The 27,306-nt window shown below is 39.1% G+C and overlaps 2 protein-coding genes and 1 long non-coding RNA gene across 5 annotated transcripts in view; 2 read left to right on the top strand and 1 right to left on the bottom strand.

Moving 5' to 3' along the window:
• The window catches only part of ALDH18A1 (aldehyde dehydrogenase 18 family member A1), a 32,613-nt gene extending 16,112 nt beyond the window's left edge, over positions 1 to 16,501 (top strand). For 2 of the 3 annotated variants that reach the window (XM_083364485.1, XM_083364486.1), the window contains exons 6-18: positions 891 to 1,049; positions 1,889 to 1,979; positions 2,274 to 2,398; positions 2,791 to 2,935; positions 5,333 to 5,406; positions 6,452 to 6,551; positions 7,117 to 7,337; positions 7,715 to 7,852; positions 9,319 to 9,514; positions 10,097 to 10,218; positions 11,387 to 11,573; positions 13,351 to 13,446; positions 14,104 to 16,501. In XM_083364485.1, coding sequence (XP_083220611.1) covers positions 891 to 1,049; positions 1,889 to 1,979; positions 2,274 to 2,398; positions 2,791 to 2,935; positions 5,333 to 5,406; positions 6,452 to 6,551; positions 7,117 to 7,337; positions 7,715 to 7,852; positions 9,319 to 9,514; positions 10,097 to 10,218; positions 11,387 to 11,573; positions 13,351 to 13,446; positions 14,104 to 14,285 — 1,836 coding nt within the window. In that variant the 3' untranslated portion in view covers positions 14,286 to 16,501. The remainder of the gene's footprint in view (positions 1 to 890; positions 1,050 to 1,888; positions 1,980 to 2,273; positions 2,399 to 2,790; positions 2,936 to 5,332; positions 5,407 to 6,451; positions 6,552 to 7,116; positions 7,338 to 7,714; positions 7,853 to 9,318; positions 9,515 to 10,096; positions 10,219 to 11,386; positions 11,574 to 13,350; positions 13,447 to 14,103) is intronic. The other variant, XM_083364487.1, reaches the window with a different exon arrangement.
• Positions 16,502 to 18,099: 1,598 nt separating this feature from the next.
• DUSP28 (dual specificity phosphatase 28) lies at positions 18,100 to 21,999 on the top strand. The gene is given in 4 exon segments (XM_083364554.1): positions 18,100 to 18,903; positions 18,906 to 18,947; positions 18,950 to 19,338; positions 20,440 to 21,999. Coding segments are annotated over 4 exon segments (651 nt in total). The 5' UTR covers positions 18,100 to 18,851; the 3' UTR covers positions 20,608 to 21,999.
• Positions 22,000 to 23,610: 1,611 nt separating this feature from the next.
• On the bottom strand, positions 23,611 to 26,474 carry LOC310641727. The gene is made up of 2 exons (XR_014492769.1): positions 24,444 to 26,474; positions 23,611 to 24,084 (listed from the first exon to the last, which is right to left on the bottom strand). It is a non-coding gene; the product is annotated as an uncharacterized lncRNA (long non-coding RNA).
• Between the last annotated feature and the right edge of the window lie 832 nt (positions 26,475 to 27,306).

Raw genomic sequence — 27,306 nt, 5'->3', positions numbered from 1 at the left:
TTTTGCAATGGGTTCTATTGTACTGTTCTAGGAACTCCAGTTCATTCAAGCAAGAGTATTGTGACAAACTGCAAGGGGTGGGGCCGCACCTTCAACTCCAAAGTAGAACAGGCTGCCAAACCCTCCTTATTCTAACCTGCCATACTGAGCTGTATGATATTTACTAATCGTAAATATCAGTCTAAAGATTTGAGAATTTTAACAGTCCTTAGGGTTGCATTTTTTTGAGAATGGGAAACACCCTTTTTTCACATTTTTCATTTTCTCTTGTGAAGACCTGAGTGAGTGTTTATGTATGCCCAATAATTAAGTATATGATTGAGATCATTTACCAGATAGGCAGTATACTCCAGTTTCTAATTCAGTAATTTTTTAAACAACCCAGCAGAGATGAATTAGAAATAATTTACTGCACTTTAAAACAGACCTGCAAAGATTTTTTAAAGTAAATTTACTAGCAAGACACTTCAAACTTTATGGCTACCTGAATGCTGCTTGAATGCCATGCTGGCCTCTTGCAGGACTTGTTGACTCTTTCTTACATGGTGGAATAGTCTCTATTTGAGCAGCAATTATTGTAATATTTAATAGCCTCACGAGGCTAGACTCTTCAGACTTTTCCTTTGAGCCTCTTTTTCAAGAGTCCCCTCAATTTAAAAAGAAAAAAATGTACAGACTTTTCCCCTCTTGTAGTAAAATATGACTGTGTTGGACTCTGCTGATAGTTTCCTGTTTGCATGTAAGCTTTTGACTTAACATCAGATAGGATTCCTTGTTAAGAATTTAGAAACTCTTTAATATTAATATTAAATATCTTTTTAATGTTGTACATCATGCTGAAACTGATAGAGGATCATTTTTGTAAGAATATTTTTTCTCTATTTTTTCAGATCTTGGTTACTAACCTGGATTTCCACGATGAGCAGAAACGTAGAAATTTAAATGGGACTTTGCATGAGCTACTACGGATGAATATTGTTCCTATCATCAATACTAATGATGCTGTGGTTCCTCCCCCAGAGCCTAACAGTGACCTACAGGGGGTAAACGTGGGTAACATCTTTTAGTGGGTGGTTGGTATATGCTTCTGTGGAGATACACCAACATGCTTATTAGTATGGTCCTGTGTGTTTTTCAGAAATGCTTTGCATGTTGTGTGGGCATAGTCCTTCTTTGCTTTTCATTAAAGCCTGACTTCAGTCTTCCATACGAGCTTGTAAAAAGATGCTGCTGTTTTAAGAATTATATTAACTTATAAATTCTTTCTCCTGCCAACCTAGCAGTTCGAAAGCATGCAAATGCAAGTAGTGCCATTTTGGTGGGAGAGTATCAGCGTTCTATGCGCCTTTGGCATATAGTCATGCCAGCCACATGACCACAGAAGCGTCTTCGGACAATGCTAGCTCCCTCGACTAAGAGACGAAGATGAGCACCACCTCCTAGAGTCAGACACGACTGGACAGGGGAAACCTTTACCTTTAAATATTCCTTCAACCAATGATAAGGCTTCATTCAGAAGCCTGAAAAAAGTTAGGTAGCTTTAATGAATAGCAAAGAGTGTTGTGCTGAGATGGTGTCCAAAATAATCTTTCCGAGTCATTTTCAAAGTTGCACATCTTTATTATCTAATTGAGCTGCAATGCATGCTGACACGGGCTTAGCGCATAGAGCAGGATGGAACACAGTACACCTTATGGAAGTAGCAACTTATTCTTTTTGCTGTGACTTGCCAGACTGACTGTTGAGATGATTCTGATTGGGCCCTGACTATGCAAATGCAAATCGCCCTCAGGGCCACCTCTGTGCTTTGCATTGCTAGGAATTAATTAGACAGACAGTAGCTCACTTGACTAGTTTTACTGACATTTTTTTTTAATTTGGGTCCTAGGTAATTAGTGTGAAGGACAATGATAGTTTAGCAGCACGGCTAGCTGTGGAAATGAAGACAGACCTGCTAATTGTTCTTTCCGATGTTGAAGGTACAAGATAACTTCATTGCCTGACTAAGTTAATAATGTGTTTATGCAATGTCTTGGTTCAGGAAGGGAATGGGGGAGGTGGCTTTGGACTATACAATATTCAGATTGCCCCATATTGCACACAACTTCAGAAGGAAAGAGGAGTGATAGCAGCCTCATGAGCTTTATTTTGGTTCTGCTAACGCTCTTGCAGTTGACTAGATACTGGAAACTAATAATACCACCAGGGAAAAATCAGAGATCCTTGTAATTCCATCTAATGCCATCAGATTCATTTCTATCCTTCCATTTCAGGACTTTTTGATAGCCCTCCAGGGTCAGATGATGCAAAACTCATAGATATATTTTATCCTGGAGACCAGCAGTCTGTGACTTTTGGAAACAAATCTCGAGTGGGGATGGGAGGCATGGAGGCCAAGGTTGGTCAAATTTTTCTTTCTACTGTTTCATTTTGTCTAGCTCTTTGGAACTTCTGTTGTTACTTTTGTATACATCTCATAATTTCCTCAAATGGAAAGTTTACTTCTGCATTCTGTTTTTTCTTCATGAGGAGAGACTAAAGCCACACATGCATAGATGTATGTGTTTTATAGAAATAAATATAAATATGTTTCTAGTTACAGAAAAATAATCAGATGGATGACGCATCCTTGGCATATTTATTTATTTATTTATTTATTTTTGGGACTTATATGCCGCCCTATTTCCCGAAGGACTCAGGGCGGCTAACAACAATAAAAAACAATATGCCAGAAAGTTATTGAAGTAGTTGTTTTCTTAATGTGCATTTCTAAAAATACACTTTTTACAGGTTAAAGCTGCCCTATGGGCTCTCCAAGGAGGAACTTCAGTTGTGATTGCTAATGGAACACACCCCAAGATCTCTGGCCATGTCATCACGGATATTGTAGAGGGGAAAAAAGTTGGCACATTTTTTTCAGAAGTAAAGCCTGCAGGTAAGTTGGAGCTGTCATAACTATCATCTGTACAGAAAGAAGAATTGCACTTAAGAAGAATATAACTACTAGGACACGGTAGGCTAATCTTCTCTTGTCCGGTGCCCACTAGGTACTTTGAACTGCAACTCCTAGAATTTTCCCCCTAGGCTGGTTTTTCTAGAAGTTCTAGTCCAAAAATGTTGGGAAAGGCAATTGTAAGCCTTTAAGCTATTTGTTCCTTTGACCATAAAAGCCATAAAACCATGGAAGTTCTATTGGCAATAAAAACATTAAGAATAAATGTCTTGCAGGGGGGAAAATGGTTTATTTTGGAACGTGAGCATGGTATCTGTGAATTGGGGAGCATTATGACACTTTCAGAATTTTGAATTTTATATGCACAAAAACGGAAAGAGGAGCAAAAACAAAGACATCTCTCATAAACTTATAAGATAAAACCTGAAAAGGTTGTATAACTAGATCTGGTAAATATTAGCTCTATTCACCTGGCCTTTTGTCTTGGCAAACCAATCACATGCAATTCATACATTGCATATTGTTCTTTAAGTGTCTCACTCTTTCTTTTTTTCAGGATCTGGTCACTTCTATCCAATCATGGTATTTCTTAATTTCCCCTTTACTTTACTCCATTTCCTCTTCTTTACGTATTTATTTTCACATTTCATCCTCATTCCTGTCATTCTATAAGCAAATCACCTCAAGGTACTTCTTTTATACTTTTAACTTACTTTTGTGTTCTATTCACATTAATTTATAAAACATTAATAAATCAATTCATTTTTGACCCTATGACTTGCAGGTTTTTTAATGCATACTCTATATCTACTGTACAATATTCCCCTTTCATGTTACACCTGACATATCAAACTCTCTTACATATAATAAAGTGAGCAGTAGCAACACAATCTGATACGTAGACATATTTGCTTCTTGTAGCATCCACTATTCACAACAGAGTATATAAAATCCATAATCTGCAGACTGTCATGCTTCCGAAAGATGAAACCCATCAATAGAACTTCAAGGCAAGAATTCTTCCTTGAACATTTTATTCAGGAGACAAAGTATCGGCACTACATAGTTGAACCCAAAACTAAATTCCCTTCCCCCGGATACAAAGTAACAAATTGCAATTGCCACCCCCAATAAGCAGTCCTAAATCACGCTCTCCAATTAGCCTGAAACCAGGCTCCAGCTCCTCAGCCCGCCAAACCGTTATCAGTTCGTCCTTGATTTCCCACAAAGCAGCGTTACTATTAGAGCTAGCTGAGTTCAAGCATTCATCCCAACCCCGTTTCTGCACCTGATTTCTAAATAGAAGAAAAAGCATGTTAAAAGCAAAGCAGAAATGGCAGCAATTTTCATTAGTTGTCAGAGCGGGAACATCCAATGTTTACAATGTTGACATAGACCTTAGAATTCATTCATATCTTTCCCCATCCTTTTAAAGTAGACATATTCCTGCTTCAAATTTTCAGTATTCATGTACAACTTGCAATTAATCACTCCACTTTTCGTGTTAAAACTAACTTTATATTTAGTATATTAATTTTCAGATTCATACTCTTTACATCATACTCTCTAACATTAGATGCAAATCACTTGGGTTCTCAGCCAATGACATCGGTAATTCACTGTATCTGACAAGGAAGGTTGGTGCGCAAGGTAGTTTCTACATTAGAATGAGCATGAATATATTTGAAGTTAAATTGATTTTTAATTATGACTGTGGCCTGTTGACCAAAATGTGACTGGTATTCTGTCCTTACCATTCATAGCAATCTATTCATTTAACACATTCTTAATTTTTCGGGAAAATAACCATCTCACTGGTTGACAAGCTGGTAAAGAAAGGAACTGAGGTTAGGGGTAGGGTTAGAGAGTTGAAACTCTTAACTCCAACTAATTGTGATTTCACTGCTTTGCTGGTTACCGGTTAGCTTCTGGGTTCAATTCAGGATGCTGGTTATCACCTTCATAACAAAGGCCTAATTGCCAGGAGGCACTACCTATCTCTTGTCATTTCTGTCAGTCCAGGACAATCCAGTGTTCAGGATCCAAGGTAGGGCCCAGAACATGCTTATCTTGTTGCAGCACCTGTCCTTGGGAATGATATCTCCGCAGAGATTCATGCATCTTTCACCCTTATGACATTCAGGAAACTTTTAAAATCCTGGTTGTTGACCCAGGCCCTGGAATAGGCTGGCTGTACAGCCCTCTTTAGGTAGGTTTAGTTTAGGACTGGGTGTTTTGTTTTGATAATTAGGTCCTTACATTCTCCAATTTATAGTAAGTATTAAATATGATTACATTTTTAAAATTGTATCCTTGTAGTACATCATGGAATTAAAGATTGGTATTTACTACATAAAGTTGTTTGTTTGGTTTTAAAAGGTCCAACAGTAGAACAGCAGGCAGAAATGGCTCGAACAGGAGGCAGAAGTTTGGCAGCACTGCAACCTGAGCAGGTATTTATTCCAGTTGTAACACCAAACAGTGTAACTCTTCCAAATATGTTGTACGTGTTCGTGGCTCAATAGCACTACAGTATTCCTCTATTTATGATCACAATTGGAGCCAGAATTTCTGTTTTCAACAAGGCACTCATTAAATGACTTGTGCTCAATCTTACTTTTTGCTGTACTTGTTAAGCAGATCACTTCAGTTGTTAAGCAACTCACACAGTTGTTAAGAGAATGCAGCTTCCCCCATAGATTGTGCTTGTTGTAAGCCAGCTGAGAAGTTTGCAAATGGTGATCACATGACACTGGGACTCTTCATCTGTCATTAATAACATGCCAGTTGCCACACACCTAAATTTTGATCGTGTGACCCTGGGCCTGCTGCTATGGTTGTAAGCGCAAGGACTGGTCATAAGTCAGTTTTTTCAGTGCTGTTGTAACTTCGGTTGCCGGATGGTTGCAAGTTGAAGACTACCTGCGTACAAGAATAAATCTTGCAGAAATGTTAATGTGGATTTTTCTCTATACAAATGAAGGTATTTATATTCTTGTACTGGGGCTTTCCCTAATCTGGTAGTCCTCTCAGATGTGTTGGAGAACACCGTTTGTAATTCCCATTCAGTCATGGTGGATGGAAATGATAGCAAATACTTTGGGAGGGCACACATTTTCAAAAGGCTGAAATTGGGTTCTTGTTATGCACCTTCCGTGGAGAATGCTATCGATGGCACCTTAATATATCTGCCTCCAAGAAAAAGCAAAGCAGTAGCAAAGGCCAGGAATCAGCCTTTCAGGATATTTGCAACAGTTGCTCTTCACTGAGAAAGCAGAAGCTGGTGAAGTTTTAGCTAGGCCCATGGACCAGGTGGGGTGACATAACAGTTCAGCTTTTATGTACGGACAGAGGTTGACCATTTCTAGCACTGGGTGTGGTCTGCAGAAACAGTGACCAAAGGAACTGTATTTGACTAAATTCAAGCTACAGAAAGATAAGTTATCAAAAACTAACAGCTGTAGCATGGCTGATGGCTCCCTGTTCATCTTACTACAGAGAGCTGAGATCATCTTTCACCTTGCTGATCTTCTGACCGACCAAAGAGAAGAGATTCTTCAGGCTAACAAAAAGGATTTGGAAGAGGCTGAGAATAAAGGTACTGTGGAAAGGTTCAGGAAGCTTAACATTGTTTATGGAATAGGAATGATTTTTCACAAGAATAAGGCATTTTTGAGATTGATTTTTTTTCACACCCTGCGGAGATTGATAAAACAATCTGCAAGCATTCAGAAATATTTGACCAAATTTCCTTGAAACTTTGGAATCCTAATTCTTTTTTTGGAGGTGGGGGGAAAGCTTTTCATAAATTAGGAATTGGCTGTTTTGATGGCTGCAGATGTGATCACTGCCATATTGGTATTGGTCACTTGTAGTATTTCAGACATAAACACTATCAGTCATACACGATTCTGTGGCATTATTTAACCATTGTGGGGTTAACATCTTCTTGTCCTTTCTTCCTGAATATGTTCTTATGTACACTTTGTATTAGCCATTGAAAGTAAGAAAAAGAATCTTCCATTTTGGAACGAGTAACTACATCCCGTTTCAGGAATGGGAAAGATTTCTTCCCTGCTGTTTATTTTACCTTTCCCATAGTTGTTGATCACATTAACTATTGCAACTTGATCTGTGCCCTTTGATTTCTGATTCCATTTCAGGGAGATTGGCTCTGCCTTTGTTAAAGAGACTCAGTCTATCAACCTCCAAGCTGAACAGTTTGGCCATTGGATTGCGTCAGATTGCTGCATCCTCACAAGATAGTGTTGGCCGTGTCCTTAGAAAGACAAGAATAGCAAAGGACTTAGAACTTGAGCAAGTGACTGTGCCTATTGGGGTCTTGCTGGTGATTTTTGAATCCCGCCCTGATTGCCTTCCCCAGGTATGGTCTCATTTTTATCAGTACTGTAATAGTATTTATTGTGAAATGGAAACATACCTTTATTCATGAAACATACTTTCTTTACCGCTTCTTTGATAATTCTTTTACCGCTTCAAAATAGAATTTCAGTCTCAAACTCATATGCTTGTACAGTATATATTTAATTTATGATGCAGATCTTGCCCTAGTGGATTCATAATACCTTTAGTATTTATCTAGTAACAGAAAAACTAGGAAATGTGTCTGGGAATTCTTGGAAATTTGGTGTAATATATCTCAAGGGTGCCAGATTGAAAGAGGCTCTTTTGATAGACTAAAATAGTACTGTGATCCGTTCTTTATTGTTCTTACTATGTTGGTCTCTCGTTTCCTGATAGGTGTCTGCTTTGGCTATTGCTAGTGGAAATGGCCTGTTACTTAAAGGAGGCAAAGAGGCTTTACACAGTAATCAAATCCTTCACCATCTGACTCAAGAAGCACTTTCAATTCATGGGGTGAAGGATGCAGTGCAATTGGTGAGAGCTTAGGAACACAAACTCCAGTGGGGAAAGGTATTGTAAGATAAGGAAACCTCAAATTAATGTCAAAATCAGATGTATTTTTGAAAGAAGAGTACAATCAGCATAATATTACCTTTTTCCTGTTTTTAAGAAAAAGTTTGATACTTGGAAATTAATATTTGGATGAGGAAATAAAGTGAGGATTAGTGGTAGTAAAAGTTTCAACAAAGTTTTCTTTGTTGGAAATTATGTCACAGATTATTGCATCTGGAACATATATTTTTTGGTCTGTTAATTGCAGTTTGTTGGAACACTGCATCAAAAATATTACAGGTAATCACAGCTTAAGGATTTGTGAAGTGCAAGGAATATTTTTTGAAAACAGGCAAGAATTGTAAAAACATTCTTCATTTGAGGCTGTGCTTTTCCACTTGAGAATTTGTGATTGGTTGTACAGGTTATTCCAGATACTTCTCTAAAGCTGTCTTGTTTTAACAAGCTTGTTGTTCACAATTGTATACATAAAGCTTCCAAAATCAAATAGAATAAATAGTATGAACAATGTTCATATGCAACTTTTATTTGCAAAATTTCAAAGTGATTTCAGTCATTTATTTGTGAGTTGAGCAGCTATATAAATTTGTTTAATAATAATAATTTACAGTGCTAACAAAAGGATACATTTTAAACATCATAGAATAGGATGAAATAAAAATAAAATTACCTCATAAAGGAGAATTTAACCACTGTGATGGCTGATACAGTAATTTCAAAACTAGCTAAAATATATTTGTGTAGGGTCCTGACAAAAATATTTTTGTTAATCTGTTTTGTATTTAGCCTCATGATGAGTGTTCACTCATTACGGAATTCATTTGTATATATTCATATATAAATACGTGTGTGTGTGTGTGTGTGTGTGTGGTCCTTTATACACACACACACACACACACACACACACACACACACACATACACATACACATACGTATGTATGTATATATATATATATAAATGTGTGTGTATGTACATGTGTGTGTGTGTGTAAATTTTTTGGCTTGCTAACAAAGAATAAAGGGAGACCAATATGATCATTTCAAACTTATTTGTTCTCATCAGTCAGCCATACCCTTCTGAGATTCGAACCTGGGCCGACTGCGTCTTGAGCAGTTGTTTTAACCCCTTAAGACGCAGTCGGCCCAGGTTTGAATCTCAGAAGGGTATGGCTGACTGATGAGAACAAATAAGTTTGAAATGATCATATCGGTCTCCCTTTATTCTTTGTTAGCAAGCCAAAAAATTTACACAAATATGAGCTGCCACTGCTGTGGCTACTGCCTGTAAGATGGCCTTAGGCTAGGCTGAAACAGGAAATAAGATTTGTCCCGTGTCTGGGACTAAGCAAGTGTATTCTTAAATGTTTGTTAAGCGTTCAGAATACACAAACATTAATATTTGTGACTTCTGGTTTGGTTTTTACAGGTGAATACCAGAGAGGAAGTGGAAGATCTTTGTCGATTAGATAAACTAATAGATTTGATCATTCCCCGTGGCTCTTCTCAGCTGGTTCGGGATATCCAAAAAGCAGCCAAAGGAATCCCAGTGATGGGGCACAGTGAAGGGATTTGCCATGTTTATGTGGACTTGGAAGCTAGTGTTGAGAAAGTTACTAGAATAGGTGAGAGATTTTATTTCTTACAGGTAAGCATGGAAGAGCTGAAGTATTCTCAAGTCTCTACTTAGCTATATATTTTTGATGTTATAAAGTAGCCTTGTGTTCCAAATGTACAGTAAAACTGTCACAAGTCCTAAACATAGGAACAATACAGGTAGTCCTCAAGTTACAATCGTAACTGAGCCTGGAATTATAGCCGTAAATTGTTGAAATCATATGTAGAGGCACCCACATGACCAGAAGTAATTTTCTGCCCTTTTTTGTGGCAATGGTTGAGTACACCCATTCATTTGAATGGGCATTTTTTTGCCATAAGTAGGCAAAAAATATTGTGAATTGTTGTCACATAACTGCAGAATGCTACAACCAGTCATAAAACTGACCCATCCAAACGCTGTCACATGACACCTGGAAGTGCTTTACAGGTGTAAAGTAGCCACTCCGTGACCATCATAACTTCAAAACAACTGTTTGTTAAGCAAACTACATGTAGTCCAACACATCTGGAGAGTGCCACTCTATAGGAAGATTGTTTTCAAGTATCTTTAAACATGCCATTAAACCAATTATCTATGCTTCCTCCAGTGAGAGATTCAAAATGTGAATATCCTGCAGCCTGCAATGCTTTGGAGACACTGCTAATACATCGGGATTTGCTGAGAACTCCTGTATTTGATCAGATTATTGACATGTTGCGGGTGGAACAGGCAAGTGAAAATGCTTTCCAGTGTAGGTTAAGTGTAAAAAATTGGCTGTTGGTAATTTCAGTGCAGTGTGGCGTGCTGTCTAAAAGATGACACTATTGATGCATATACTGAGAAATTTCTAAATGCAGTTAGGCGTATATATCATATTCAGCAAACTACTAGTGTTTGTTTGCCCTGATAGCACATATTGATTGAAACCTGGCTTCCTAATAGTGCATCTTAGCTTTGGGATTCTCAGGGCGCCTGCAGTCCTATTTAGACCAGAAACAATTGAAGATATTTGAAAATGAGGTTCTTTTTGATGGTACTGAGTCCAAGTCCTTGGAAACACAGAATTCTTCAATAAAAATTGATTGTTTATTGTGTAATATTCTTGAAACCAGATTATAGTGCTGGATAGTGAAAGAATTTTATTTATAACTACAGAGGCTGAGAGCTTGATTGAAAGAAACAACTATGAACTAGCCTCGCAAATGATACAGATATTCTTCATCTAGGTTACTATGTAAAAGTTCATGTCTGAAAATATTTGACCCAATGCCGAGAGATTTTTTTTCCAGAAGCACATAGAGAAGAATATAAGGCATTGCCCAAAGCCAAATTAATGTATGCAGCCTGGGAATTCTGAGAGGTGCAGTCCAAGTGCATCTGGAAGATCCCAGGTTAGAGAAGGCTGATCTTCACTGATTGGTGAGGCTCTCTAAAGTTTCAGACATAGACTTTTCAGGCTCGATCTGGAAATGCCACTAATTGAATTGGGTACTCTGCATGCAAACACAAGACACCCAGCACTCTAGTCACGTTGGCTGCATTCACACGTCACTCTCTGGATAACTTTGTGCCAATCATCCTTTCATCCTGGCTTACCTTACAAGGTCAATGGGGGTAAAATAATCCCTCATGTAAGCCACTTTGAGCTCATGGAGAAAAGGCACAATATTAACAAATAATGTGATAATATTTGGTTGTATGAAAACACACTCAGTAACCCGTGACTTGTAGTTTAGTAAGATGTGCAAACCCAATTAAGGCTTACTTCACCAATCATGATTAGGCAAGTGATTGTGTTGTATAATGTGTGAATTGGGTCATGTACGTAGCCAAAATGTTTTGCACAGAAAATGCTTAGAAAAAGAATGCACAGTAAAGTGTATTTGTTTTTCATTAGGTCAAGGTACATGCTGGGCCCAAATTTGCCTCCTATCTTACGTTTAGCCCTTCAGAGGTGAAATCACTTCGCACAGAATATGGAGACCTGGAATGCTGCATTGAAGTGGTGGACAGTGTACAAGATGCTATTGAGCACATACATAAATATGGGAGCTCCCACACAGATGTAATCATCACAGAGAATGGTTAGTGGTAAAATCGACTCCTCTGGTGCATTAAAATGCATATGTCTGTGTGAGGGTTTCAGGATGGCATCAGTTGGTGCAAAGGCTTCTTCTGAAGTTCCTGTTTCAGATGGTGAAATTCCCCATAATGCCTGCCTGTCTTCCCTTGCATTTGAAGATACGGGCCACAACCAAATCCTAATCATGACAAAATGACAAAACTGCATCAGGACATCACAAAACAAGCTCTGTCCTTTCGTACTTCCATCACAACGTCATATCTAGAGGTACGCAAGGGCAAAGTTTGCATCATAATGCCACAATGCATACTTGCCCCCCTGTCTCCTAGTCTCCTCTACCATTGCCTCTGGCTACAGCAGCTTCCTCACTAGCATTTCCAGTTCCAGATCTGTAAGCAAAGCTCCCAAGGAAAAATGCTCGTCACTTTCCTTGATATGGCCAGCATTTCCTAATGTTTCCAGAGAAGCACAGATGGAATATGTTGTGGCATCATTATCCCATAGGTAACATCTGAAAGAGGCCTCCCTGTGACTTGTTTTTAATTATTTCTCTCCAAGGCTGCTCCCGTTTGCTAGAACTTTCCTGTGCCCATTGTTCTATGCTTCTTCCACTGATCTGTTTGGACAGAATGATCATTCTTTGGGATGCATCCTTCTGTTGACCAAAACAATGTGTTGTTGTTGTTAGCTGCGAAGTCGTGTCCGACCCATCGCGACCCTATGGACAATGTTCCTCCAGGCCTTCCTGTCCTCTACCATCTGCTGGAGTCCATTTAAGCTCACGCCTACTGCTTCAGTGACTCCATCCAGCCACCTCATTCTCTGTCGTCCCCTTCTCTTGCCTTCAATCTTTCCCAGTATTAGGCTCTTCTCCAGTGAGTCCTTCCTTCTCATTAGGTGGCCAAAGTATTTGAGTCTTAGCTTCAGGATCTGGCCTTCTAAAGAGCAGTCAGGGTTGATCTCCTCTAGGACTGACCAGTTTGATCGCCTTGCAGTCCAAGGGACTCGCAGGAGTCTTCTCCAGCACCATAATTCAAAGGCCTCAATTCTTTGGCGCTCAGCCTTTCTTATGGTCCAACTTTCACTGCCATATATTGCAACTGGGAAGACCATAGCCTTGACTATACGCACTTTTGTTGACAGGGTGATGTCTCTGCTTTTTAGTGTGTTGTCTAGATTTGCCATGGCTTTCCTCCCGAGGAGCAAACATCTTTTAATTTCTTGGCTACAGTCCCCATCTGCAGTGATCTTGGAGCCCAGGAAAATAAAATCTGTCACTACCTCCATTTCTTCCTCATCTATTTGCCAGGAATTGAGAGGGCCGGATGCCATGATCTTGGTTTTCTTAACAATGTATTCACATACAAACTGGGAGTGATCGGCAGTGCTTGGAGCTGGTACTTTGAGTACTTTTAATACTTTTAGAAGAGACACATGAAGAGAGGGACGTCTCCAGTGAGAATTTAGTGCAGCCACAGATATTTGGGTGAGAAATCCTGAAAGAAGGCATAGCTGTCTGGCCTTCATCCAGGATAGGAACATTTTGCAGGTTCTATTTTCAGAAAGATAATCATCTACAACAAAATGTCTGTTCCTTAGTTGCAAGCATGGTGCAAGCTATCTTAGCATCACATTAATGAGAAGAAAAAAAGATGCGACACATAGAACAGGTTTAAAGAGGTGATTTTTGCTGAATTAGAATTGCCCACAGCAACATAATGATATTATGAAACAGCTTGTTCAATAAGAATGATTATTTTTCCTTTGGTCATCTTCAGAGAAAACAGCAGAGCTATTCCTACAGCACCTGGATAGTGCCTGTGTGTTCTGGAATGCCAGCACCCGCTTCTCCGATGGCTATCGCTTTGGGCTAGGTAAAGCAAAACGTTATCTTGAGGTTAAACCTATCTGCATTTCAAGTACGATTAACTTTTCTTTCTGACATTTGATATTCTAAGGGGATTTGCTAAACTGCCTTGAAAAGCTTTGGGATATTTTAGTATTAAGCCAAAATGCAGGAAGAATCTTGATGAGCTGGAGGTTACGCAAGGAGCAGAGCACTTAAAATCAGTGTAGGAAGTTGCTAAAATGCTCTGTTCAGGAAGTATTGTGGGAACATGTAATTGAACCAGTGCATAATCAAGAAGCAACTATCAACAGTAGCCTGTAATAACCAGAGTATGACATGAATGATAAAGTAAGAGCTGTAGATGAAAATATGTAGGTGTTTAGCATGAGGATGTAATTTCAGTAGAAATATACCAGATATAAATTACTGGCTGAAAATATTTAGCTGCTTTCCATTTAGCGCTGTGTTAGAAAAGGTACTCTGGTAATATGAGTAAGGAGTAGCACTTAAGAAGGAGAAAACAACCTGACAAGTCAAAAGATAGAAATGAGTAAATGCTGGCAAGATTTTAAAATGAGGGAAGACATGATCTGGATAACATGGCCTATAACATTAGAAAGTTTTTTTCCCCGTTCTGTTTCTCTCTTTTTAAATCCATTTTTGTTCTATCTTTCCTCCTCAGGTGCTGAGGTGGGCATCAGCACATCACGGATCCATGCCCGTGGGCCAGTGGGAATTGAGGGGCTCTTGACGACTAAGTGGTTGCTACGTGGAGACAATCACATTGTTTCTGACTTTTCTGAGCAAGGGAGCATGAAATACCTTCATGAAAACCTTCCCATTCCACAAAGGAATACTAACTGAAAATCTGAGTGAAGAGTACAGTACTTAACAGGGCTGTTATTTCAGAACCTAGTCTGGGAAGGAAATGAGCCTTCTCTAAGCATGCAGAGATTTCTGCACTTTTGGCTTTATGTGTGCTCAGGAGTGTGGAAAGTGGGGTTCTCTGCTTTAGTCTCCCCCCCTGCCCCCCCAACTGCATTATGTAGGTGATACATGCAGGTGCTTGCAGGATCTCTTGCAGTGCAGGAAAAAGAACTTTTGATCTTTCTTTAATGATGATGATGTGCCATCAAGTCTTTCTCATAGCTCATTCCAAAATCACTGGGAAGTTTTTGGCTAGTAACAGAACTGAATGCCTTTTTTTCCCTGAAGCTTTTCTTGCTTTGGGAAAAACATTGGGGAAATTTTTTTTCTTTCTCCTTCTCTAGAGATTTGTAGCAACTTATCGTAGTTTTAAAAAGTGCTCCATCAGTTCATGTCTTATTTAATATATTGAATTACCTTAATAAATATACCAGGTACAAAATGAATGGTCTTTATCCTCCAAACATTATTTTTCATGCCTAGTATCCTTTAATTACTGACTGCCTTGTGGGATAAGAGGCTAGGGCAGTGATATCAGTCAGGGTTTTCACTATGACCCTTTTATGAATATTTGTATCAAATATTTTGATCATGAATTTTATATAGAATTTTCTTTCCCCTGAGCAGAAACATATTTTTCAAATATCATGGTTTTGCAAATAAAACTCCCTTGCAATAAAATTGTGGATTCAGCCATTTTGTTTGGAATATATTGTGTTGTATTAGTGATGGGTGACACATTTATGTAGCTTGCAACACATATTGTGGAGTTATACTTAATTAGCGCTCACATTTTTGTTTGGCAAAATCATTTTAATCTTTCAAGCTCGCATAAACCTTATGAGCTAAGTGGTAATTGTTTCTATTTTGAATACATCATTCAGAGCAAGATGCTGATTTGCCCATATTAGCAAGCTTCCAACTGAACCATGATGCTATGTTTTTGAGATCCAATATTGACACTTGATCTTCTGAACTGGACTGCTTTCATTGCATCTCTCACAGGCTTAATTCATGGTAGATCTCAGTTTAATTTCCCACATAGTAAAGTTGTGTGTCAATGTGCATTCCTGTTTTTTGCTTGATTAGATAGTCCAGTGAAAACTCTTTCCAAGTTTTTATCTGGAGCTATAAAAACGTCTGGAAAATGTTCTGACACTTAATTTTTTATAACCTATGTCAGATATTTATAACCGATTATTCCTACACATTCCATATAAGAAAAGATAGTACTTAATCTAGTCTCCATTATGTAATGCCATAACAGAAGTTCGATTCATTTTGTGTTCCCTGAATTAGAAAGCTATACATTGACAGGATTTGATGTATTTGATATATTTGATGTACATTCTTCCAGTGGTAGATAGCTATAAGAAAATTACAGCTGTGATGCTCCAAGAATGGGAAGGAATCAGTTTTGTTTTGAACGTGGATGTACTGGGCTTTGTTGCCTATTGGCCTTAATCCTCTCCTAACTCTCTTTGGTTGTGGGAGTGGGTCTTAGTTCTTTCCCCAAACAGGGAAACGACACTAGCAATTTTAGTAGATGTGTGTATGTAGTTTTGTGCCATTTCTTCAAACTGAGTCTCCATTTAATTGCCACATGTGTTTTCCTAACCTGTTGGTTTTCTTTATGTTTGATAACATACTGCAAACTTGATACATATACTGTTTGTTTGCCCATATACTCACATGCCTGGTATCTGATTTATGCTGTTTGCATAAAAATTGCCTTTGGAGAAATCATTAGAGAATGTGCACAACTATTATTCCAAGTACCAACTTTGGAATGTTTGTTCATTTATTCATGTCAGAAGCATCACAATTAAAATAAGGCATACTATATGACATAAAATTTACAATAAAAATGCAAGATTAAAATATGTACAAATTAAACAGATCATGCCCCAAAACTAGCAACATTAATTGCATTCTGTCATGAGTTCCTCAAGTGTACACTAATTGGGACACAAAGGGCAGATATACATATGTGTTGTTGTCTGCATGTCACCACAATCGCAAAGAACAGAAGCCACCAGATAGTCCTATTTGTTCAGAGTGTCTCTGGATCTTGATGTACTCGTGGGGAGTCTATCCCAACGATTTCCATACTTCTCAATTTTCGTCAGTCTCTGTTGAGCTGGTTGTAGGCCATAGAGCAGACATGTCAAACACAAGGCCCGGGGGCTGGATTCGGCCCACGAAGTGGTTTCATGTGGCCCGCGAAGCCACCCTGGAAACAGTGAGGGAACGGCCCCCACTGCCTTGGCCCTGGCCCAGAGACCCTCCTTCTGCCAGAGACCCTCAGATCTGTCCCACTCCTGCCCAGGCCCCCATAGGCACCCTTGATGAGAACGATGTAGAGCTGGCCATGCCCACCCAGTAGGCCATACGCACTCTAGCCACGCCCACCCAGTAGGCCACGCCTACCCTGGCCATACCCACCCGGCCCCCTGAGGGCAACCGCAATGCTGATGCGGCCCTCAATGAAATTGAGTTTGACACCCCTGCCATAGAGAATAGAGAATTTTGGGATGATTTTACATCAAGATTGTTTTATTTTCTTGCTGATTTTAATATTGTTCAAATGCTGTCTTATTAATCTTATGAGTTTAAAATTATTTAGAATTCTATTTTTAATGTAAGACTCTGTGGGAATCTTTGTGGGTCGATTTGAAAATAAGTGAAGTAGCTATAAAAATATCCAATATAATTTAGATATCCATGTGTGTATTAATTGGTTTCTTCGTTATGCACTTTCTGGACAAATGAAGGAGCTGAAGAAGAAATGTCCACCATTCTGTAACATCAAGTGACCCAAAAGAACTTCTTTTTACCTTGTACTAAATGGTACCTTTGTGGACTGGTAAAGTTGATTATTGATTATGTGCCATCAAGTCATTTTTTATTTCAAGTGACTACATAGATTTTCTTTATGACAATCTCTTCCTAATCTGATATTTCAGATCTTCCAATATTACACCCATTGCCACTGTAACTGAGCTTGTTTGCTTAGCTGCATATCATCCTCTACTTGTCCTGCCTGGTAAATACTTATAGTTTAGTTCTGAAATTGCTGTGTCACTATCTAGCTGTTTTGGGTAAGTACAGGGATTCTATACACCAGGGTGTTAGAATACATTATATAATCACTTTTCTACTGATTAAAGTTTTCAACACATTAGCTTGAGTTGGTTAAATGTTGACACATTGGTATTATGGTCAAGATCACTCTTATCCAGCACTGTACTAGGAAATACCGTCTAATCAGCTGCTTTGTAGTGTTAGTGTGAACTTGCAGCGTGTTACATGCTTTCAAACATAGCTTATGCTACCCCTGTAGCCTTGAGGAGCCTTATTGCTTCTGTTTGTTGATCTGAAGCTAGATTGAACTGACCTGAACTGAATATTAAGTGATTCACTTAATGGTGCCAAGAAAAGTTGTAAAATGGGGCAAAACTCAATAAATGTCTCACTTAGCAACATAAATTCTGGGTTCAATTGTGGCTGTAGGTCAAGGACTACCTGTACTTGCCCAAATACTTGGGAATGCCCATTGGATTTTAACACACAGGGGTCTCCACAACTTGAGAATCCAGCAATACTAGCATATAGAATAGATCGTGATCTCTCTAAAGAATATTTTACATTCCACCAACCATATATTGTAATGTGCCAGTTTCTAGGAGTCTTTTCTCCTTCCCTCCCACATAACAGCCTTGGTGGAGCAGTGGGCTAATGCCTCCTTAAGTAACACCAGCTGCCTGCAATTAGTGCAGGTTCGAGTCCCACCAGGCTCAAGGTTGACTCAGCCTTCCATCCTTCCGAGGTAGGTAAAATGAGGACCCAGATTGTTGGGGGCAATAAGCTGACTTTGTAAAAATGCCGCTGGGGGGGGGGCGAAAGCTCTAATAAGCAGGCATATACATAGAATGAAGGCTATTGCTAAGCACATTGATTTGTGCTTCTTAGATTGTAAGCCGCCCTGAGTCTTTGGAGAAGGGCGGGATATAAATGGGATTAAAAAAACACACCTGTAGTTGTAATATTATTGATTTGGTCTTTTTATCCAACTATTTTCTGAAGTTTGATTCAATCTTTCTAGGTCTGTTACCACTGCTTCTTTGGACAATTTGCTTGATTCTAGAGATGGAAACACGTGCTTTCTACCCAAAAGTAATACAATAGTTGATGGCTCATCTCTGAATGGGTTTTCTCTTAGTTCCAGACTCCTCTAAGAGTGCTATTTCCTGATTCTGAGAAACACCCATTTCTTCTGCTCTCCAGAAAGTACACATTCTTTATTCATTCTAGTTTATTTTCTTCTCTATTAGTACACAATCTAGAGAGGGTCTTTTGTTTCCAGGTTAATACTACTAATATTATTATTCTAAGGCTATGTTCAGGCTCAAAACAAGTCTGCTGCAATTTTAGAGAAGGGTGAAGCAGTCTGTAATATAATCCTTGGGGCTGCCAGCAGAATAAATATAGCACTGTGCACAGATGGCTGCAGAACGAAGGATCCAGTTAATCTACCCTCATGCTAATTTTGGGTATCCCTATTTCCAGTTCTTCTCAGCTCCTCCTCAAGAAACCTTCAGCACACTTCTTTTGCTGTGATACTGTCATTCACCACCAAATGTTGTCCCTCTCCAAGGTCACGGATTCTTTATTCGTTAGCAATTCTAGGTCAGCCTGCTGTGAGAGTCTCCTCAGTCAAGAGAGAATCACGTTCTGTATCAATGTCTCCAGACAACAGCCCTTCTTCCCAAGCTTTCAGCAAGGCCAATTGCTGAGAATCCCTGTCTTTGATGATCCTTCAGAGGACCTGTATAAATACTTTGAGCGTTGCAGTGATGCCATAGAAGACATCATTCAAAGAGGTGGGAAGTGCTTAGTGTACTGTAAAAATGGTCGCAGCAGATCTGCAACTATCTGCACTGCCTACTTGATGAAGCATCAAAAGCTCAGGCTGAAGGATGCCTTTGAGGTACTGTGAGCATGCTGAAAATACAAGTTACTTCTGTATCTGATTAAATGGACTTCTGCTTTGGTGGTGTATGAAATACTTAAATATTTAAATGGATGGAATACATTGGCCATCTCAATAACAATGATTCAGCATTTTGTTTTATAAAGGAACTTAATGAAAATGCCAGAATACAACTGTATTATGACAATAGCTAATTTAAATCTCATCTGATTAACTCCAATGGGAACTTAAAAAACATGAATCTGAAGATTAAATGTAAATTATTTCAGTATTTCTGATTCGAAGTGAAAAAAATCCATAAAATGAAATTTGTCAATTGATGAAAGTTTGTACTTCAACCGTTATGTACTAATACATTGTTAGTGCCAGACATTTCAGAAATAGCCTTTCTATGCTTTTACTTGCAAGCTCGTTTCTGAGAAACATCATATTTCCATATTTTTATTTTATAAAGAGCAAAATAATTCATTTTCCCCCTCCTGAGATTCAAAGTTATCAGCTATAAATTCTCATCTGCTATCAGAGTCCAGTTTTTGTGTTTTCTAAAACTTGACTGAGCAACAATGTGAAAAAGGAAATGTGTGGATATGAGAGATGTTGATGCTTGAATCAAATTTCCAACTTTCTTTAATAATAGTGTCTTACTCCGGAATGAGTACAGCCTTCAATGTTGCGGGTATATGTGTTTTCCTTAGTATTTCTTGAAATCATTTTGTTACCTTTAATTTATTTTATACAATCCAATTCTAGCAAACTGCCTTCTAATTTCATAGCCCTGCCATTGCTATTGGGAAAAGCAACACCCAGGAAGTTGCCTTATTTCACTTCTTCTCTTTCTACCTTAGCATTGTTAGCAATGGTTAGTAATAGCTCTTAGATGTGGTGGCATCTTCCCTCTCACTGCAATTTTATTCTTTTCCTTAGAAATGATTGGGATAGGACCTTGGACCTCTTATATGCAAAATACTTGTTGTACCACAGAACTGTAACATTTTCTTATAATAATTGCATGCTATGTTTTTTAAAATTTTAGCACAAAGGGTTTGGGAGAAAAAGTCCTTATGAGCAATGCAATGTGCTTTTCCCTCTACCTTATAGATTGTGAAGAATGCCAGGCCAACGGCAGAGCCTAATGCAGGATTTTGGTCTCAGCTACAGAAATATGAAGACCATTTGCAAAGACAGCACCAAAGAACTCTTTCTTCAAATACAGTTTCTCATAATGAATACACTGATTCAGATTATAATGTTGGGAAATTCCTTTAAAGAGGAAGATTTAAGATACTTCTAGGTAACACCTGAATTTAATATACAAAAAAAAGCCCTGGGATAGGTACTTTATTATTATAGTCTTAAGAAACTACGTACTTGAAAACTTAAGTAAAAACCTTTCAATAAGGCAAAATTCAAATCTCTGTAAACTGCTCAAATTTAAGACTATAATTAAATGTAGCTATGATGGGTTGGCCAAATCTTGTGGGAGAAGTGACACATCTGACAACATTGTTGAATGTTAGCAGCATGGTTTCTCAGCATTCTGAGATGGAAAATATATCCGCATTGTAGCAGAAGCCCAATGTTAGTTTGATGTTTGCTTAAACAGAATCACACTCCCTCAAATAAGGGGGGGAGGTGTTAATTCCTGCCAGCATCTCCCATTTTTGGCATATGTAGCCTATGCATGCTCTACCAAAATATTACTTAGCTCTGCTCTATAGCTTGAATTCAGTGACTTTTGCCTCACTGCCAATTTTCAGTTATTGTTTTGAATGAGTTATGGCAAATTTAGAGCAATGCAAAATAAGGAGAAAACTTTATAATTTGACCCATTAAAATGTACAAAATTACAATTAACACAATACAGTCAAGTGGTCACACACAATCATTCCACAGGTCAAAAACTTATTAAAATAAAATTGTTTCCAGGGGCTTCTGGAATGCAAGGAAGCTGATACAAATACTTTCACACCTCACTGTTCACCTTAGGGCAAAGAATCCAGGTAATGTTGGACTACAACTTTATTATCCTTGATGTTAGTCAAGTGTTTCCTAAAAACAGTTGATCCAACAGATTACCTCTCTTTACCTCAAAAATATATCAGCTTGAGTACTTTGCTTTGTGACATGGCATATTTTTTTTAAAACGATAAGTGAATGGTGACCTTTCATTTTATAAACATAATTTCAGGAGCACTCTGGCTTGTAAGAAGCAGTATTTTCTTAATGACCAGTTATTAAAATGAGAATTAGCTTTGGAGAAGAGAGAAAGCCATAGTTACCAACTTTTCTCATACTAACAATTTTCCAATCTAATCTCCTATTTTTCCCATTCCAAATGAAAGTATCTTGTCACTGTATGTTTAAATATTTCTACTCTTAAAATGATTTTTTAAGTTGTTTAATTTCTGACATTTATTTATGTGTCACATATACCTTGCTCCCAAACCCTTGAAGTTTTTATATAGGAGCATTCCAGTGGTGGGATTCAGACGGTTCACACTGGTTCAGTAGAACCGGTAGCTAATTTTTTGTTGACTTCAGCAAACTATGAGTATCTGGATCCATACCAATTGGGTTTCAGGCCCGGGTACAGCACGGAGACGGCATTGGTCGCGCTGGTGGATGATCTCTGGTGGGCCCGAGATAGGAGTTATTCCTCTGTCCTGGTCCTATTAGACCTCTCAGCGGCTTTTGATACCATCGACCATGGTATCTTTCTGTGACGTCTTGAGGGGTTGGGAGTGGGAGGTACCGTTTTACGGTGGTTCTCCTACCTCTCGGGCTGTTCGCAGACGGTATTGGCGGGGGCAGAGGTCACCCCTAGGCCCCTTAGTTGTGGGGTGCCTCAGGGGTCAGTACTCTCGCCCCTTCTGTTCAACATCTATATGAAGCCACTGGGTGAGATCATCCGTGGTTTCAGGGTGAGGTATCATCAATATGCTGATGATACCCAGCTTTTCATCTCCACCCCAAACCAACCCAGCGATGCCCTCGATGTGATGTCCCGTTGCCTGGAAGTGGTATGGATTTGGATGGGGAAGAACAGGCTCCAGCTCAACCCGGCCAAGACTGAGTGGCTTTACATACTGTCATCTCGTTTAGTCCAAGAGGTACCATCTTTGGTTATGGGAGGAGAAGTGTTACCTCCCTTTGATAGGGCACGCAACTTAGGCATCCTCCTGGATTCACGGCTCAGTTTTGAAGATCATATAGGAGTCGTGGCCAGGGGGGCATTTGCCCAGGTTCGCCTGGTGTGCCAGTTGCGCCCCTATCTGGACCGAGATGCCTTACGTACGGTCACTCATGCACTCGATACCTCTCATGTTGATTACTGCAATGCTTTCTACATGGGGCTGCCCTTGAAGACCACCCAGAGGCTCCAGCTGGTGCAGAATGCGGCCATGTGGGTAGTGATGGGAGCATCCCGATACTCCCATATTACACCCCTCCTGCGTGAGCTGCATTGGTTACCAGTTGTCCTCCGCGTGAGATTTAAGGTGCTGGTACTTACCTTTAAAGCCTTACATGGCCTAGGCCCGGGATAATTGCAGGACTGCCTGCTGCCGGGAACAACTTCCCATCGCCCAGTGCGCTCACACAGAGAGGGCCTCCTCAGGGTGCCGTCGGCTAGACAATGTCGGCTGGCGACCCCCATGGGGAGGGTCTTCTCTGTGGGAGCGCCAGCCCTGTGGAACCAACTTCCCCTTGAGCTTCGGACGGCCCCGGATCTCCAGTCTTTTCACCGCGGCCTTAAAACATTCCTTTTCCATCAGGCTGACCTGGACTGACGATAGGGATTTTTAAAATGTTTTTAAATTTTAATTTATTAATTTTAATTATTTTATTGGGGCTGTTAGTTTAATTCTTTTTAACTTTTGCATTGCTGTATTTTTATTGTTGTTAGCCGCCCTGAGTCCTTCGGGAGATAGGGCGGCATATAAGTCCCAAAAATAAATAAACAAACAAACAAGCAAACAAACTGGCTGAAGCCCTAGCCCTTTTTTGCAAGGCCCAGAATGGACCACCGGAAGTGTGTGGACGCCGCTTCCAAAAGTTCGTTCTGAGCCTCAGAGCCAGGGGAAGTCTCCCAGGCCCAGAATGGTCTGCTGGAAGTGTGTGGATGCTTCTCCAGAAGTCTGTTCTGGGCCTCGGAGCCACCCCCCCCAGACTTCTGGAAGCGGCATCCACACAAAGAACCAGTTGTTTACGTATTTGAATCCCACCACTGGAGCATTCTACATCAGAGGTCACCAATCTTTGGGGCACCAGGGACTGGAGGGGGTGTGGTTTTGCGTGCTGCCTGCATTCTGCAGATGGGGCTTTGCTAGTTTACACGGACCGGTTTCTGGCATGCCACGGACTGGTGCCAGTCCACAGACTGGGAGTTGGAGATCCCTATTCTACGTACTAGTTCTTATCCAACACTGACTTTTAACTGCTAGAATTCTCAAGTGTAATAGCAATTTTTCACTGACTGGAAATTTAGATATTTACATTTTTGAGAAACATCAAATAGGGATAAAACTGATACATAGTTCTAAAGAACTGATGCTAGATATCATATAACAAAGTTGGGGTTAGGATTACCAATTTAGCATTCCTGGCCACAAGAGTTCTGTAGTCGTTGTAAAGGAAAACTAGAAATCCCTCCATTCAGATCTTATTTTCTACACTGAGCACTTTCCTTGTCTCAGCTATCTTCCATCTCTGCAAGATTTGGTTAATGTAAAAACTATTATGAGGCTAGTATGTATGTCAGACATGTCAAACACAAGGCCCGGGGGCCAGATCCGGCCCACGAAGTGGTTTCATGTGGCCCGCGAAGCCATCCTGTAAACAGTGAGGGAACGGCCCCCACTGCCTTGGCCCTGGCCCAGAGACCCTCCTTCTGCCAGAGACCCCCAGATCTGTCCCACCCCTGCCCAGGCCCTCATAGGCACCCTCGATGCAAAAGATGTAGAGCTGGCCACGCCCACCCAGTAGGCCATATACACTCTAGCCACACCCACCCAGTAGGCCACGCCCACCCTGGCCATACCCACCCGGCCCCCTGAGGGTAAACACAATACTGATGCGGCCCTCAATGAAATTGAGTTTGATACCCCTGATGTATGTGAAGCACTTTGGACATAATACCTATAGATCTCAGAATAAATTTCATTGAACTCAGTAATATGTTACTTCCATATAAAATTGCACTGAGGAGACTGTATCAGAGATGGGGACTCTTAAACCCTAATATTGCTGAATTGCACTACTCATTTGCAACAAGCAAAATAATAAAAGATCTTTGGAGCTGTAGTTCAATAGCAGCTAAAAATACTAATTCCGGTTCCTGCTTTGCATAAATTAATCTGTTCTAATTGCTTTGAGAACCACTTTGGTATAATAATTAAATGCAATTGGCTAGAAATAAGATCACGAGTGTGATCTTGTGTAATCTAGTGTTACTCAAGGTCATAGGAAGAAAGCAATAGCAATTTCCCAAAAATGTTGCCAAGAAAGCAGGAAGGTTTTGTCCATGCAGTTCCCAGGAGTTAATAATGACTCGATACCTCTTTCTATCAGCTATCTTTATTGATATATATTTGAAAAATCAAAATTAGCTCCTTCCCAGGTACTGTTTTTAATATACTCTCAATCCTCCAGAGTTTTAAGTAACTTTATTCTGCAAATTATCATCTTTATAAAGTCCCAAAATAAAGTGACATGGTACACTTAGCAAACTAGGAAAGAGATGTCATTTTACATGATTATGTGATTTAAATAATTTTCATAAAAAAATCATATACCATAATGTTTATTATAAAATTCAGCACTAAAATGGTAAACTACTTAAGGGCCTTTCCCCACTGTTGAGCTGAAATGCCGTTCATCTATCTTTGAGTGGACAGAAAACTTTTATTTTCTGTCTCACTTGCCAGTCCCTTCCTGAACCTTCCTCCGAGCTCTTCAGGGTGGGTTACAAATCCCAACAGATTTTGTGCATCTTGAGTTTGTTCTTAGTGTCAGAATAGGAGGAAAACACAACATTTAACACCAATACTGCTAGGGACAATTTGACAATAAGATGATGGCAGATATTGCTAGGGCATAGTGCTTTGAATAGACACAAATGGGAGAACACACTAAGGTAAATGTTACAGAGGAAAGATGTGTTAGGGCTATGCCAAAGCATTAAGACAAAGATGCTTCACAAACTGTGTCAAGCATAAGTGAAGCCCCCCTCCATGAAATATTAAAGCATTGCATTCTTCAGAATGTTTTGTAGCTGCTTCAAAAGCTATTTTTGGTTGTTTTGATTGCCCTAGGTTCTTGGATTACCTTCCTAATAAGCAACCAAGTCAGAAGATCATTTAAACACAGTCTATTAGGGTACCCTGATAAAGTGGGATCTCCCTATGAAAAGCTTCTGAGAACCCTCTTACATTCCTTTTTAAAGTTAGCACAACAACAAAAAAAGAAAGAGGAAAATTGGTTGGACAAGATAGGAAAAAACCCTCCTTGCACAGTAAATCAACCACAAAGCTTGTTTAAAGTTAGATAACCAGATGCCAACTGACTAAGAAACTTTTTCTTATCAGGAGATAGTATCCAGCCATCCTTCTGTAACTTATCTTTTTGGTTTAGGAATCTAATCAATCCATACAATCATAGGATAAAGGTTTTCCTACATCCCAACCTGTAATGAATCTGAACATTATTTTAAGAGAGAAAATAAGTCAAATTAAAATACAAAACATTGTGTTAGTTAACAAATTACAAAATCCGTGTCATGTGCCCCTCAGTTTCTGTATTGAATGTACACATACACAGTACCAGGCAACTGGGGAAGGTTTTTCAACAGCTGTTGAAAGCCTTCCAGAAGATGCAGTGGATGCTTTAATGGTTGAAGGAGGTATGGGTTATACGCATTAGCATACTTCGCAAAGTGCCTTTTGAAAAGTTTGCATAGCATTGTTTTGATTGGCTTAGAAAATGTAAATATGTTTTAAATAAAATGTTAAACTTAATCTTTGATAGGTATGACTGTATTAGCCTGTTCGATGTAAATTTGTGGTTCATTAACTGTTCCTGAAGCTGCATGATGATATCCATGTTCTCTGTAATTAAAAATAGAGAAAAATATATTATATTTCCCATTCTCTTTATTATAATTGAGCTAGACAGCATCAAATCCACAGACACTCCATATTGTTAAACTGCAAACAAATGAGAAACTAAGAATCATACATTCTGTGCAAATAATTTAATGAAATAGATGTAGTTGAGTAGAACTAAACTGTTTTCACATTTAAAGTGCAAATATAATGTGGTTGGCTGCCCCTCCTTTCCATCCCTGATCATTTAAGGTGGCTAAGAGAAAAATTTACATACATAAAATTAAATATATAATCAGTCACATATATAGACTAATTAGGCCTGATTTTGGATCTAAGCAGCTTATATTTTTGGTGATGAAAATGAAAGATGTAACAGAATTCTAGTTATAAACATACAGAAGATTGTCAGGACTAGCACTGACCAGAAAACTAAAGTCTTTTTTGGATCATGGGAAAATAGGTACCCTGACAGAATTAAAAAAAATACCTGTGATAAGTGGCATCCCCATCCACAAAATGTCAAAGTATGGCCAAAGCAAAACAATTTATTTAAAGGTGAAGTGCTGTGGCTATTCTCAGGATCTGTTTAGTTCTGTAATGTTCTTATATTATTTTAGGTGGGGCTGGAGAAGGAATTTAGAAATGACAAAAGCACTGGGCTGAGTCACTATTTTTTTTAAAAAAAAATTAACCCCATTTATATCCCACCCTTCTCCGAAGACTCAGGGTGGCTTACAATCTAAGTACAATCAATGTGCTTAGCAATAGCCTATTTTCATTTTCTGATAATATTTATGGAGCTTATGTGGAATCTAAATGTATGCTTGGGAGTCAGTGTGATTGGTATTTGAATATAGATCTT

The sequence above is a fragment of the Vipera ursinii genome, assembly GCF_947247035.1.
Source record: "Vipera ursinii genome assembly, chromosome: 5".
NCBI lineage: Eukaryota > Metazoa > Chordata > Lepidosauria > Squamata > Viperidae > Vipera > Vipera ursinii.
This window is presented reverse-complemented; position numbering and strand designations above follow the sequence as displayed.